General features: G+C 45.0%; 1 protein-coding gene across 1 annotated transcript; it reads left to right on the top strand.

Annotated features, from left to right (window-relative positions):
• Window positions 1-3,770: 3,770 nt before the first annotated feature.
• On the top strand, window positions 3,771-8,963 carry LOC143981417 (C-type lectin domain family 10 member A-like). The gene is made up of 4 exons (XM_077479244.1): window positions 3,771-3,780; window positions 6,885-7,036; window positions 7,323-7,432; window positions 8,138-8,963. Exons 1-4 carry the CDS (start codon window positions 3,771-3,773, stop codon window positions 8,295-8,297), a joined length of 432 nt encoding a protein of 143 aa, XP_077335370.1. The 3' UTR covers window positions 8,298-8,963.
• The last annotated feature ends 7,582 nt before the right edge of the window (window positions 8,964-16,545 follow it).

Below are 16,545 nucleotides of genomic sequence, written 5' to 3'. Positions count from 1 at the left end.
GGATGGAAAACACCCCAACACCTTCATCCAAACAAAGGCAGTTGTTACCTGCCCATGAACAGAATGGGAAACACCCCATTACCTTCATGCAATCAAGGACAGATGTTAACTGTCCAAAAACAGGATGGGAAACACCCCACCACCTTCATCCAACCAAAGCCAGATGTTTACCGTTTAGGAACAGGAAGAGAAACCCCCCACCACTTACATTCAACCAAAGGCAGATGTTGATTCCTAGATGAAACACCCACCACCTTGATCCAACCAAGGGCAGACATGGACCATTCAAGTGATCATTCAAGAATATGATGGGGAAAAACCCTACCAACTTCAGATAACCAAAGGCAGATGTTTACCATCCATAAACAGGATGGCAAACACCACACCATTTTCATCCTACTACAGGCAGATAGTGGGGGAGAAGGGATCACCTCTCCATGTGGTTGTGTTGAAAATAGCACCCTCCTTGAGGTGGAAGCAGCAGGTGCAGGCTAAGCATAAAGACAGATATTGATGGAGAACAGGATGGAGTGCCCACCACCTACATCCAACTAAAAGCACCATAATGAGACTCCTTCTATACATGTCAACATAATGAGACCTTCCAGAGTTTCAAGCACAATGAGCTCCGTTCCACAGTCTACAAAATAATGAGACTGCTTCTACAGTCTTCAACATTGTCTAAGAACAGAACGGGAAACACCCCACCACCTTTATCCAACCAAAGGAAGATGTTTATTCCCCAAAGAAACACCCACCTTTATAAAACCATAGGCAGATGATTATTGTCCAAAAACATGATGTAAATCACCCCACTACCTTCATCCAACCAATGGCAGATGTTTATTCCCCAAAGAAACACCCACCTTTATAAAACCATAGGCAGATGATTATTGTCCAAGAACAAGATGTAAATCACCCCACTACCTTCATCCAACCAATGGCAGATGTTTATTCCCCAAAGAAACACCCACCTTTATAAAACCATAGGCAGATGATTATTGTCCAAGAACAAGATGTAAATTACCCCACTACCTTCATCCAACCAATGGCAGATGTTTATTCCCCAAAGAAACACCCACCTTTATAAAACCATAGGCAGATGATTATTGTCCAAGAACAAGATGTAAATCACCCCACCACCTTCATCCAACCAATGGCAGATGTTTATTCCCCAAAGAAACACCCACCTTTATAAAACCATAGGCAGATGATTATTGTCCAAGAACAAGATGTAAATCACCCCACCACCTTCATCCAACCAATGGCAGATGTTTATTCCCCAAAGAAACACCCACCACCTTTATAAAACCATAGGCAGATGATTATTGTCCAAGAACAAGATGTAAATCACCCCACCACCTTCATCCAACCAATGGCAGATGTTTATTCCCCAAAGAAACACCCACCTTTATAAAACCATAGGCAAATGATTATTGTCCAAGAACAAGATGTAAATCACCCCACCACCTTCATCCAACCAATGGCAGATGTTTATTCCCCAAAGAAACACCCACCTTTATAAAACCATAGGCAGATGATTATTGTCCAAGAACAAGATGTAAATCACCCCACCACCTTCATCCAACCAATGGCAGATGTTTATTCCCCAAAGAAACACCCACCTTTATAAAACCATAGGCAGATGATTATTGTCCAAGAACAAGATGTAAATCACCCCACCACCTTCATCCAACCAATGGCAGATGTTTATTCCCCAAAGAAACACCCACCACCTTTATAAAACCATAGGCAGATGATTATTGTCCAAGAACAAGATGTAAATCACCCCACCACCTTCATCCAACCAATGGCAGATGTTTATTCCCCAAAGAAACACCCACCTTTATAAAACCATAGGCAAATGATTATTGTCCAAGAACAAGATGTAAATCACCCCACCACCTTCATCCAACCAATGGCAGATGTTTATTCCCCAAAGAAACACCCACCTTTATAAAACCATAGGCAGATGATTATTGTCCAAGAACAAGATGTAAATCACCCCACCACCTTCATCCAACCAATGGCAGATGTTTATTCCCCAAAGAAACACCCACCTTTATAAAACCATAGGCAAATGATTATTGTCCAAGAACATGATGGAAAACACCTCAACATTTACATCCAACCAATGGCAGATGTTTACTGTCCAAGAAAATGATACAATACACTTTACCACCTTCATCCAACCAAAGACAGATGCTAATGGTGTTTTAACGACATAGGACAACAATTATGGGAAATGTTTCAATTTTTTCAGAGGTTGGAGGCCTTGTTTTGCTGTCTATAAACCTTTTTTTTTCCTTTGTATAGATTGCAATCATATATGTACATGGGGCAATCATGTTTTCTCACTTAATAGAAAGGAAATCTGTGTTCTGGTTAGTAGTGCTGCACAGTGATTGCACGTTGCTGCTCCTTTCACTTAGTACAGGAGGTCTGGGGTCATCTCTGGCCTCAGATTCCGTTTCGCCCCTTTCTACCTCTCATGAAATATATCTCTACCATTCTCCACAACTCCAGAAATTTCTGATAATGACCCTTGCTTCTATTACAGGTTCTTTTTCCAATGATAATCAGAGGATATTGGCAGCTCTGGGACAACTGGCAGACCAGATCTTTAAACCGAACAGTAGTAAGTTTATCCGATTACCGATACCAAAACCTTCCTAAAGCTCTCTGCCCTGCAATCTTTGTTCTCCTTGGATGGAGCATTTAGTAATGGGTGGAGGTACAGCAAAGTGTGAGGAGGCTTATAGAGCTTAATATAAGGCCTTCATTGAGAACATTGAGGTTTCTTCTGTCTGAGGACACGCAGTGTGATTCTGGACAACGAGTAGATATCAATGTTCGTTAGATGTGGCCACCAAATATTAGAACCTTCGTTATGACAACCAGATGAAATACAACTTATACTCAGAAAGACACAGTCCTCTCTAGGTAGGTTTTCCCTCTCTGAAGGGTGAAGGTGCACAGGTTGGGGTATGTAGCTTTGAGGGTTCCTGTAGATACTTGAGGTCTAGGCTTTTTCGAGCAACAAAAGCCACCAGACCGATCTCATACTAAAATCTCCATTTGATAGGTGGCTGTTGGAGGTCATGAGTAGAGTCTGAGTATAGCCAAGTACCCGCCAGCAGGCCAGAATAAAGGCGTAGTCAATGTTTGTCAGATGTGGCTTCAAACCATCACAACCTCCGTTCTGAGAACCAGCTGAAATATAACGGTCACTGATAGTAGAAGTAGATTGAGTGCAGGAGGGATGTCACATGTCCTGTTCCATCACATATCCCAAAAATAAGAGGATCATACCACAATCAAGACAATGGGTGGAGCCATGCAAATCCTTCCTTAATGCCCCAACAGCCAGGTGCCCATCCTCAACGGCTGGTATGCAGTGGAACTATAACAGAATAATATTATATCATTTATTTCTAAATAATATATTGTTTTTATTTTTAAAAAGTATTGTTTTATATTATACTATTCTTGATTTAAATATTATATTTTATTTTATTCATTACATGTAATTTATTGAAAGATAATAAAATAGATTTCCAAATAATAAGACCACCTTGACAGTCTCCAACGTAACGAGACCTTCTAGAGCACTGATTTTCAACCCTTTAGAACTCTGCGCTATTCCAGGGCACACGGGCCTGAGGGCTTGTTCACACCAGGAGGTGCATCCAAGGACACGCCATTTTTGCGTGTTCGCGCAAGTCACGTTTTTTAATTGGGCGCGAACGTAAACACCGCGCATTTGCTAGATGCGTGGAGGTTTGTCATTAGGAAATAATGGCACACATGTGCAACTGCAAAAGGCAACACATTATTGCGCGGTACAGCAAAACGTGTGATTTCGCAGCAGGTTGCCGCACTTCACTGCTGTGAACAAGTCCTAAATTGTAGTCTGTGAGGCAGATCTTAGTGATCTTAGGTTGTAACTCTTCTTTGTCCAAATTCCCCCTCCTAGCACAACCCCCCCCCCCCAATTCTTGCTCTTAGCATAATCCCCCCCCCCCCCACTTCCAAATTCCCAATTCTAGCACGAGCTACACTTAAACCTCTCTGATACCTCTCTCCTAGCACAACCCCCTCAAAATCCCCCTCCTAGCACAAATGCCATATCAAAATCCCCCTCCTTGTACAAACCCTAAAATCCTCCTCCTAGCACTACCCCCCCCCCCCCCCCATCTCTCCTTCTGGCACAAACCCCCCTGTTGTCTCCAACATAATGAGATCCCTTCTATAGTCTCCAACATAATGAGATCCCTTCTATAGTCTCCAACATAATAAGACCCCTTCTATAGTCTCCAACATAATGAAATCCCTTCTATAGTCCCCAACATAATGAGATCCCTTCTATAGTCTCCAACATAATGAGATCCCTTCTATAGTCTCCAACATAATGAGATCCCTTCTATAGTCCCCAACATAATGAGATCCCTTCTATAGTCTCCAACATAATGAGATCCCTTCTATAGTCCCCAACATAATGAGATCCCTTCTATAGTCTCCAACATAATGAGATCCATTCTATAGTCCCCAACATAATGAGATCCCTTCTATAGTCCCCAACATAATGAGATCCCTTCTATAGTCTCCAACACAATGAGATCCCTTCTATAGTCCCCAACATAATGAGATTCCTTCTATAGTACCCAACATAATGAGATCCCTTGTATAGTCCCCAACATAATGAGATCCCTTCTATAGTCTCCAACACAATGAGATCCCTTCTATAGTCCCCAACATAATGAGATTCCTTCTATAGTCTGCAACATAATTAGATCCCTTCTATAGTCTCCAACATAATGAGATCCCTTCTATAGTCCCCAACATAATGAGATCCCTTCTATAGTCTCCAACATAATGAGATCCCTTCTATAGTCCCCAACATAATGAAATCCCTTCTATAGTCCCCAACATAATGAGATCCCTTCTATAGTCTGCAACATAATTAGATCCCTTCTATAGTCTCCAACATAATGAGATCCCTTCTATAGTCCCCAACATAATGAGATCCCTTCTATAGTCTCCAACATAATGAGATCCCTTCTATAGTCCCCAACATAATGAGATCCCTTCTATAGTCTCCAACATAATGAGATCCATTCTATAGTCCCCAACATAATGAGATCCCTTCTATAGTCCCCAACATAATGAGATCCCTTCTATAGTCTCCAACACAATGAGATCCCTTCTATAGTCCCCAACATAATGAGATTCCTTCTATAGTCCCCAACATAATGAGATCCCTTCTATAGTCTCCAACATAATACGACCCCTTCTATAGTCTCCAACATAATGAGACCCCTTCTATAGTCTCCAACATAGTAAGACCCCTTCTATAGTCCCCAACATAATGAGATCCCTTCTATAGTCTCCAACATAATGAGACCCCTTCTATAGTCTCCAACATAATGAGACCCCTTCTATAGTCTCCAACATAGTAAGACCCCTTCTATAGTCCCCAACATAATGAGATCCCTTCTATAGTCTCCAACATAATGAGATAGATCCCTTCTATAGTCTCCAACATAATGAGATCCCTTCTATAGTACCCAACATAATGAGATCCCTGCTATAGTCCCCAACATAATGAGATCCCTTCTATAGTCTCCAACATAATACGACCCCTTCTATAGTCTCCAACATAATGAGACCCCTTCTATAGTCTCCAACATAGTAAGACCCCTTCTATAGTCCCCAACATAATGAAATCCCTTCTATAGTCTCCAACATAATGAGATCCCTTCTATAGTCCCCAACATAATGAGATCCCTTCTATAGTCCCCAACATAATGAGATCCCTTCTATAGTCTCCAACATAATGAGACTCCTTCTATAGTACCCAACATAATGAAATCCCTTCTATAGTCTCCAACATAATAAGACCCCTTCTATAGTCCCCAACATAATGAGATCCCTTCTATAGTCTCCAACATAATGAGATCCCTTCTATAGTCCCCAACATAATGAAATCCCTTCTATAGTCTCCAACATAATGAGATCCCTTCTATAGTCTCCAACATAATGAGACCCCTTCTATAGTCCCCAACATAATTAAATCCCTTCTATAGTCCCCAACATAATGAGATCCCTTCTATAGTCTCCAACATAATGAGGTCCCTTCTATAGTCCCCAACATAATGATATCCCTTCTATAGTCCCCAACATAATGAGATCCCTTCTATAGTCTCCAACATAATGAGATCCCTTCTATAGTCCCCAACATAATGAGATCCCGTCTATAGTCCCCAACATAATGAGATCCCTTCTATAGTCTGCAACATAATTAGATCCCTTCTATAGTCTCCAACATAATGAGATCCCTTCTATAGTCTCCAACATAATGAGATCCATTCTATAGTCCCCAACATAATGAGATCCCTTCTATAGTCTCCAACATAATGAGATCCCTTCTATAGTCCCCAACATAATGAGATCCCTTCTATAGTCTCCAACATAATGAGATCCCTTCTATAGTCCCCAACATAATGAGATCCCTTCTATAGTCTCCAACATAATGAGATCCCTTCTATAGTCTCCAACATAATAAGACCCCTTCTATAGTCCCCAACATAATGAAATCCCTTCTATAGTCTCCAACATAATGAGATCCCTTCTATAGTCTCCAATATAATGAGATCCCTTCTATAGTCTCCAACATAATAAGATCCCTTCTATAGTCCCCAACATAATGAGACCCCTTCTATAGTCTCCAGTATAGTAAAACTCCTTCTACAGTCCCCTGCAGATGTCTCCATTGTTTATTGCTTAGTGTAATTTTATCAACTTCACTTACCTTGATTACTGTGACCAGAAGAAACCTATAGATGTCTCAGCCTCCTCTCCTTCCTCTCTCCCCTCCCCCACAGGCTCTGCTGACCCATTGTGTGATCGGGGTTGGTCACACCACGGCTCCAGCTGCTACTTGTTCATCAAAAGTGTCCAGTCATGGTCATCTGCTAAGAAGGACTGCGAGGACAGGAAGGGTCACCTGGTGGTCATCAACGATGAAGAGGAAATGGTGAGACTAGAGGGGTGATGGTGGGGCCTCTTTAAGAGGTATAATGGGTTAAAGGTCACTCAACTGGACCCCAATACCTGTATACAAAAATATTGGTAAGTGACACCAATAGGAGAGTTCACGGTACAGAGACTGATGTGATTGGCTCAGTGATCTCTTTACAGCACTGCGGTACTTTGGGGGGACTTTAGAATGTAAGCTCCTCTGGTTGTCAATACCCACACAGGTAATATTGAGAAATGGCCGCCATCAGAATGCGATAAAAGTTTCATTTGTCTTTCTGAAGGGTTTTCTGAGGACATTCTCGCCGTCCGTTTGGCGGTTCTGGATCGGCCTGAAGGAGGAGGACTCTGCCTGGAAATGGGTGGACGGGACTTCTTATGACAAAACTTCCAAGTAAGAGACGTAATCCCCAAATGTTAAAGTTCCTCCCCTTGCTGCACAGAAACCGATTGTCCCATCAAAGTGAGATGTCTCCTTTTTTTTTGAGCAGTTTGGAGAACATGCCTACCGATCTCTGCTTGTTACTGCAGCCAGACTATGCACCCTGAAATGTCCTGTACAGCAGCACTCATACTGGGAGAGGAAGAGGCAATCAGACTATACTACAGTGTACATGTGCTGGCAGGAGAGAGTCGAGGGAGCAATGTAATGCGCTTATCAGGCTGCTGCTCCTTCACTGGCCAATCACAGGCAATGGGTGGGGAGGCGACCAGGCTGGTTGCTGGTTCAAATCCCGACCACCTGCCTGGAGTTTGCATGTTCCGGTTTCCTCCCACACTCTAAAGACATGCTGGTAGGTCAATTGGATCCTGTCTAAAATTGGCCCTAGTATATGTATATATGTATGAATGTGTGTTAGGGACCTTAGGTTGTAAGCACCTTGAGGGTAGGGACTGATGTGAATGTACAATGCAGATGTAAAGCGCTGAGTAAATCTACGGTGCTTTACAAGTATCTGAAATAATAATAATAATAAAAGTCAGGTCAGCATTCGGGAGGGACAGAAGTAAAGACTCCTCCAGAGGTGGATTTCCTCCATCCTTGCCTCTGGTCAGTGACAGTCTCAGTCTGATCTGTAATGTCTCTTCTTTCCTGCAGGTTCTGGAAGAACATTGAGACTGATTATTGGCACAGCATATGGATGCGTGAAAGACATGGAACCTGGGAGGAGTGCGGGCAGCTGGTGGTAGGAAATGAACTTAGAAAATCCCATTGTTCCACTGAATTCCCATACGTCTGTGAGAAGAAGATGTCCTGACCTGCACTGATGAACTCTAGAGAACACCCAATATCTCCATCCACTCATCACTCCGCCTCCTGCACCACAGTGTCCTGACCTGCACTGATGAGCTCTAGAGAACACCCAATATCTCCATCCACTCATCACTCCGCCTCCTGCACCACAGTGTCCTGACCTGCACTGATGAGCTCTAGAGAACACCCAATATCTCCATCCACTCATCACCCCGCCTCCTGCACCACAGTGTCCTGACCTGCACTGATGAGCTCTAGAGAACACCCTATATCTCCATCCACTCATCACTCCGCCTCCTGCACTGCAGAACCCTAGAAGACCCCTGATATCTCCATCCACTCATCACTCCGCCTCCTGCACTGCAGAACCCTAGAAGACCCCTGATATCTCCATCCACTCATCACTCTGCCACCTGCACTGCAGTGCACTGAAGAACCCTAGAAGACACCTGATATCTCCATCCGCTCATCACCCCGCCTCCTGCACTGAAGAAGCCTAGGAGACCCCTGCTATCTCCATCCACTCATCACTCCGCCTCCTGCACTGCAGAACCCTAGAAGACCCCTGATATCTCCATCCACTCATCACTCCGCCTCCTGCACTGAAGAACCCTAGAAGACACCTGCTATCTCCGTCCACTCATCACTCCGCCTCCTGCACTGCAGAACCCTAGAAGACCCCTGATATCTCCATCCACTCATCACTCTGCCACCTGCACTGCAGTGCACTGAAGAACCCTAGAAGACACCTGATATCTCCATCCGCTCATCAACCCGCCTCCTGCACTGAAGAAGCCTAGGAGACCCCTGCTATCTCCATCCACTCATCACTCCGCCTCCTGCACTGAAGAACCCTAGAAGACCCCTGCTATCTCCATCCACTCATCACTCCGCCTCCTGCACTGAAGAACCCTAGAAGACCCCTGCTATCTCCGTCCACTCATCACTCCGCCTCCTGCACTGAAGAACCCTAGAAGACATCTGATATCTCCATCCACTCATCACTCCACCTCCTGCACTGAAGAACCCTAGAAGACCCCTGATATCTCCATCCACTCATCACTCCGCCTCCTGCACTGAAGAACCCTAGAAGACATCTGATATCTCCATCCACTCATCACTCGGCCTCCTGCACTGGAGAACCCTAGAAGACCCCTGCTATCTCCTTCCACTCATCACTCCGCCTCCTGCACTGAAGAACCCTAGAAGACACCTGATATCTCCATCCACTCATCACTCCGCCTCCTGCACTGCAGAACCCTAGAAGACCCCTGATATCTCCATCCACTCATCACTCTGCCACCTGCACTGCAGTGCACTGAAGAACCCTAGAAGACACCTGATATCTCCATCCGCTCATCACCCCGCCTCCTGCACTGAAGAACCCTAGAAGACACCTGATATCTCCATCCACTCATCACTCCGCCTCCTGCACTGAAGAACCCTAGAAGACCCCTGCTATCTCCGTCCACTCATCACTCCGCCTCCTGCACTGAAGAACCCTAGAAGACCCCTGCTATCTCCATCCACTCATCACTCCGCCTCCTGCACTGAAGAACCCTAGAAGACCCCTGCTATCTCCGTCCACTCATCACTCCGCCTCCTGCACTGAAGAACCCTAGAAGACCCCTGCTATCTCCGTCCACTCATCACTCCGCCTCCTGCACTGAAGAACCCTAGAAGACATCTGATATCTCCATCCACTCATCACTCCGCCTCCTGCACTGAAGAACCCTAGAAGACCCCTGATATCTCCATCCACTCATCACTCCACCTCCTGCACTGAAGAACCCTAGAAGACCCCTGCTATCTCCGTCCACTCATCACTCCGCCTCCTGCACTGAAGAACCCTAGAAGACATCTGATATCTCCATCCACTCATCACTCCGCCTCCTGCACTGAAGAACCCTAGAAGACCCCTGATATCTCCATCCACTCATCACTCCGCCTCCTGCACTGAAGAACCCTAGAAGACCCCTGCTATCTCCATCCACTCATCACTCCGCCTCCTGCACATAGAATTAATCATTGCCATCATATTTACAGATTCCAATATACTTTGATCTGTTTAGAGCCTGCAGATAGGATGTGCACACTTGACTAAGTAGAAAATTTCTCCTGCAGCTACCTGCAGACCGTTACTCCCTCTGCATCTTCTATGCAGACCATTGCTCTCATGCAGACTGCTGTTACTAAGAGTTCTCCATCAATCACCGTGTAAGGGACAGAAACATCACTTTTGACCGAGTAAAAGTAATGGTCTTAGTTCTCTTCACCACCTGCCCAAACTTGCTTCTCCTTGCACAACTTGGTTTCCTCCTGCACAACTTGTAGTTACATGAGGGTATAACACACCCTCTTCTAATGGGTATGAAGAACTCCCTCTGAATTAGCCCCTCTACTGGCTCTGGCGACTCACTGCTAGTAGGCCTGAGGCCTGCAGAACCTCTCCCCAGAGGCCTAGTAGGTTAAAGTCTATTCTAGGACATGGACTATTGCTCACAGCCAGTCCAACTTGCAAATCATGTGTTCTCTGGCCACCTTGGTTTGACACACACACAACCCCACAGTCTCTTCTCTGGTCCAGGACTCCTCACCATCCACCGTGTGCATGATGAAGACTCTGCTAGTGACCGTGTAGAAGCAGAGTTCCCTTACAGAATCCCTGGAACATCCTTCAGCCCTCCACTGTGGTAACACTCACGACCTTCCAGCCCTGAGTCCCTGATGAGGAACTTTCCTGGACCACAGTTCCGACAGCTTCTCCTGCCCTCTCTGCTCCAGGAGTTCCCTGCCACTGACTGTGTGGGGACAGAGACATTGCCAGTGACCATGTGAAGGTAATGTTCCCTCAAAGTTCTCCCTGGGCCTCCTCCTGCAATCCCACACACCCCCAGATGGGGTTGTGATCCTGCAGCTGTCTAGCACTCCATTCCTCCCGTCACCCAGTCGACTACTCCTGCCCAGCAGCATGTGACCTCAACATATATAGGAGGCCCACCCCCTGCCAATGCCAGTTAGGGATTGGTAGGAGCTCTCACATGTGCTGCCTGCCACTCCAGCTCTAGGCCCAGCCTCCTCTTCCAGAACATTCTCCCTGGAAGCAGGGGAGGCGCCTCAGAGTGGAGCCCAGGTGGTCACACCCACTGCTACTCTAAACACTCCCAGCCCCAGAATCAAAACAAACCGGCCTAGCTTGCAGCATAAGCCTGCCTAAATTTGCCTGTGCTGAACAAACCCTAGTAAAACAACCAGGGGTCAAGTCCTGGGGAAAAAAGTGTGGGAACTCCCACCCAAGATTCACTCCCCCACCAAAAAAAAAAAAAATGATACGCTCATATCAGGGGTCAAGTCCTGGGGAAAAAAGTGTGGGAACTCCCACCCAAGATTCACTCCCCCACCAAAAAAAATAAAAATGATACGCTCATATGCATATATATATCACAGAAAATACAGTGCAACATTTATTGTAAAGTGCCAGTTTACAAAAACAAAATAAGTTAACTTGTCAAACTAACAGAATAATCACCACAAGAGCGAAGGGGGACAGCAGAACGGAGGGGGACATGGAGGAAAACTGGAGAGGGACAGCAGCAGAACAGAGAGGGACAGTAGCAGAACGTAGGGGGGGGGGGCAGCAGCAGAACGGAGGGGGGGCAGCAGCAGAACGGAGGGGGGGGGCAGCAGCAGAACGGAGGGGGGGGGCAGCAGCAGAACGGAGGGGGACAGCAGAACGGAGGGGGGCAGCAGCAGAACAGAGGGGGGCAGCAGCAGAACATAGGGGGGCAGGAGCAGAATGGAGGGGGGCAGCAGAACGGAGGGGGGCAGCAGAACGGAGGGGTTGAGCAGCAGAACAGAGGGGGAGTGGGGGACCAGCATATGCAGGACGCGGCTGCTAATGGGAACTGAGTTCCTGTTGCGAAAAAAGTGCAGGAACTCCGTTCCCATGCGTTCCCGCAGGACTTGAGCCCTGAAAACAACCCTTACTAGCACCTACCTTCTGGTAGAGGTTGCTACATATGCTTCCATTTTCTTATGATTTGCTTATGTTACTGTATTATGGCGATTAAGTCTATTATTATTATTCTTGTTAATTAATTATTATTAAGATTATTGATTATGCAGTCAATCGATATGCCACAGTGCCTACAATATTTAAAAAATATATATTATTACATATAAATACATTGACCCAATTAGTTATTCCCTGGATTCGTGCTCTGTGCAGATATTATGAAGCGCAACAAAACTGTGTGAAAGTGGACTACAGAAAAAAAAGGAAATACATTTATTTTACAATGAAGTCACTAACAACTCTGAATAGCAGCAGGTTTTAACCAATGATATACACACACAACATTTATATTCCACAAATAAAACCCCACCTTACACAGGTAGGATTGTATGCCTAGTGATAGGATGGATTGCTTCATTTACTTTCCACTTTGTAGGTATCACAGCCAAGGTACAGACCACCAATAATCAAACTAAGCTAGTAGACAACGGGGTCCACATTTATGAGACCGTCCCCTTTTGCTTCCTCTGCAGCTGGATGAAGGTGTGGGGTCTAGCTACAGGCTGTGATAATACAACTTGGATTAGACTCTTTGTTTCAGATGGTGCCGGACTGGATCATGATGGCACTACGGAGGCCGTGCTGAGGTCTGATGGAGAAGTGGAAGCTTTAAAATACGTTACTGCCCCTTTAGGTCAGCATGGCTTCCATAGTGATGTCACATCTGGGGTCCGGCGCCATCTTGAATTCCACGCTAGTTAATGTGGCGATCGGCCACTTCCTACTGTCTTCCACTAACAAAGCACCCCCCCCGCCTGGTGCCGCTATTCCACCAGGACCATCCAGGAGAGCCTGAGGACTGACCAGAATCATTTTATACTTGATCTACTAAGATGTGAGTTTCTCTTTGTCTTGTTTTTAATAAACTGGAGAATCATTGATGCTGCACGTAGTCTGAGGCCCCTCTGTGTTTACCTTTCATACCTACAGACCTGCCTGCTTCACCCTAATGCCCCGTACACACGATTGGACTTTCCAACAACAAAACCGTGGAATTTTGTTCGAAGGTTGTTGGCTCCAACTTGTCTTGCATACACACTGTCAAACAAATGTTGGCCAACAATTACGGACGTAGTGACGTACAAGACGTACGTGATATCTTCATTACGAACGATAGTGCTACAAGACCGAGCGCTTCCGACTCGTCCTTGATTCCGAGCATGCGTGTTTGTACTTTGGACTTTTGTCTGACGGACTTGTGTACACACGATCGGAAAGTCCCACAACAGACATTTGTTGGCGGAAAATTTGAGAACATGCTAGCCAACATTTGTCGGCGGAAAGTCTGACAACAATTGTCCGATGGAGTATACACATGGTCAGATTTTCCGCCAACAACCTGACATACAACATTGCCCGTCGGAAAATCTGATCGTGTGTACGGGGCTTTAGGGACTTGCCGTTGGTGCTGCTTACAGCCATTTTAATTCTATGAACTTATGAATTATGGACTTTAATATTTATGTCTTTGTGATTAGTATTTCAAGTTTTGATTACGCTACATTCCTTTAGAGTCACGACTTTCTTTATATTTAGGGAGTAATATTAGCAATTAACTGATTTTTTGCACAGGCAGTGGTTTCACTTATCCACCAGATGGCGCTCTAGGACTAGGAATCCCTATATTCAATTTTTAGATTTAGATTTAGATTTTTGAATTGGATTCAATTCATTCTTAAATAGAATATATGTTTTATTTGAATTAACATCATGTCATTGTACTTATAGGGTGTGTGGTTATATTTCTAGTGGTTTTTAACCACATGCTGCCAGCTAACAGTACATATACTATTAGCCACTTGCTGCTGGCTAACAGTATATATATTATTATTATACCCCCCCCCCCCCCCCCCAGAGTGGTACAATGTCACTATGATGACACTGAACTGCTCTGATGAAAATACACTACATTACCAAAAGGCTACATTGGGAAGGCTGTCCACAAGGTTTAGGAGTGTGTCTATGGGAATGTTTGACCATTCTTCCAAAAGCGCATTTGTGAGGTCAGGCACTGGTGTTGGACAAGAAGGCCTGGGTCGCAGTCTCCACTATAATTCATCACAAAGGTGTTCCATCTGTTTTAGGCGCAGGCCAGTCAAGTTCCTCCACCCCAAACTCACTCACCCGTGTCTTTATGGACCTTGCTTTGTGCACCGGTCCAAATCATTTGGTGGAGGGGGGGTTGTGGCATGGGGGGTTGTTTTTCATGGGTTGGGCTTGGTCCCTTAGTTCCAGTGAAGAGAGCTATTAAGTCGTCAGCATACCAAGACATTTTGGACAATTTCATGCTCCCAACTTAGTGGGAAAAGCTTTGGGATGGCCCCTTCCTGTTCCAACATGACTGCACACCAGTGCACAATGCAAGGTCCATAAAGACATGGATGAGCAAGTTTGGGGTGGAAGAACTTGACTGACCTGCACAGTCCTGACCTCAACCCGATAGAACACCTTTGGGATAATTTAGAGTGGAGACTGCGAGCCGAGGCCTTCTCACCCAACATCAGTGCCTGACCTCACAAATGCGCTTCTAGAAGAATGGTCGAATATTACCATAGACACACTCCTAAACCTTGTGGACGGCCTTCCCTGAAGAGTTGAAGCTGTTATAGCTGCAAAGGGTGGGCCAACTCAATATTGAACCCTACGGACCAAGACTGGGATGCCATTAAATTTCACGTGGGTGTACTGCCAGGTTGTTCCTCCACATGTCTTGCACCCCAGTTCTTCAGATACATGCGCTATATCACCCAAGTCCTTTGTGGCCAAGTTTGTATCTCACCTATTTTGATGATTCTGGTCTTGCATTTTACCAGTCATAAAGGACCATATCATGTATCCCTGTTTTTTACCTCACTATTGCGTGATGACCATGCTGTCTGAGTCCTGGTGGATCCTCCTTGTGCCCAACCAGTATTTCAGGTTACTGCTTGTGTTAGTCATCAACTAATGCCTTGCATCTGCTTACCTTTGTGTCCCAGCTTTTGACCCTTGAAAGTACGTGGAGATTCAGGACATTATTTCCCTGTGTTTTCCTAACCTTTAGCTCCAGCCGGGAGCCACCAAGTTTATGGTGCTCAATGCCTTGGTACAATAGATTGCCTTCAGGTCCAAGCAAGTCATAGGTGCAGCTCTGAGATTGCCTAAGACTGTCCACTGAAATGACAGTAGTAAGTAATATAACGGTGTAAGTGACATGGCTACACTGATTTATGGATGGCCAAACATCAGTATGCCTCTCCCCCTCATCTTTCGGTTTCAGGGGTATAAAACAATTGTGAACCCACTTTCTGGCAATGCATCCTGTTAGTGGCTGGAGAATAATGAAGCACATGGTGGTTGCTTGGTCAAGGGAGCAAATATTGGACAGTATATGGACTTAAAATATCAAATAGGTAAAATGAGGTTAATATTAATCAACAGCAAAAAACTAATTACTTGTTGGCTTAACACAAAGTTCACTGTACTGAGAAACAACAGAAAATAATAAATGTTGTTCTTTGTTATTTCCATCGTATGGCTTTAGAACACAAGCATTGCCACCAATATTATTGAGTCAAAACTGGGACACTCTGAAATGGATGTGTGTAGGGAGCATAAGACCCAACACTAACATAATAGCCTGTGTGTTTTATTCCTCCAATAGAGTGAGAAGATGCACTAATAGAGTTATGAATATTTATATTTGCCTGGACAACTACTAGAAGAAGATTTATTGTCAGTGCTGCATGCTGGGAGGAGGTATAAACATTTTGGAGTGGCCTTGGGAAAACTTCTTCCCTCCTGCCTGGGGAGGCTATATCTAGAACATAGACAGTAGCATATATGAACAGTTAGTACAGTAGTACAGATAACGTGAAAAAAAAATGGCAAAACGTATAATAAACTTAACGCACACTTCTTAACTTAAGATAAAGTGCTTGGCGCTCTGTGGTTCCAGGGGGGATAAGTGCAAAAAAGAACAAGAACAGAAAGAAGAACACCAAAACACAGTAAGCCCTTGTACACACGGTCGGAGATTCCGACGAAATGTGTCCGATCAGACCGTTTTGTCGGATATTCTGACTGTGTGTGGTCTACATCGGACTGTTTCCGTCGGAGTATCCGACGGACCAAGTTTTCCAACTTGTTGGCAACATTTTCAGACAAAATGCTCCGATCGGACATACTCCGATCATGT

The sequence above is a fragment of the Lithobates pipiens genome, unplaced genomic scaffold, assembly GCF_037356315.1.
Source record: "Lithobates pipiens isolate NorthernLeopardFrog02 unplaced genomic scaffold, aLitPip1_a1.2 Scaffold_157, whole genome shotgun sequence".
NCBI lineage: Eukaryota > Metazoa > Chordata > Amphibia > Anura > Ranidae > Lithobates > Lithobates pipiens.
This window is presented reverse-complemented; position numbering and strand designations above follow the sequence as displayed.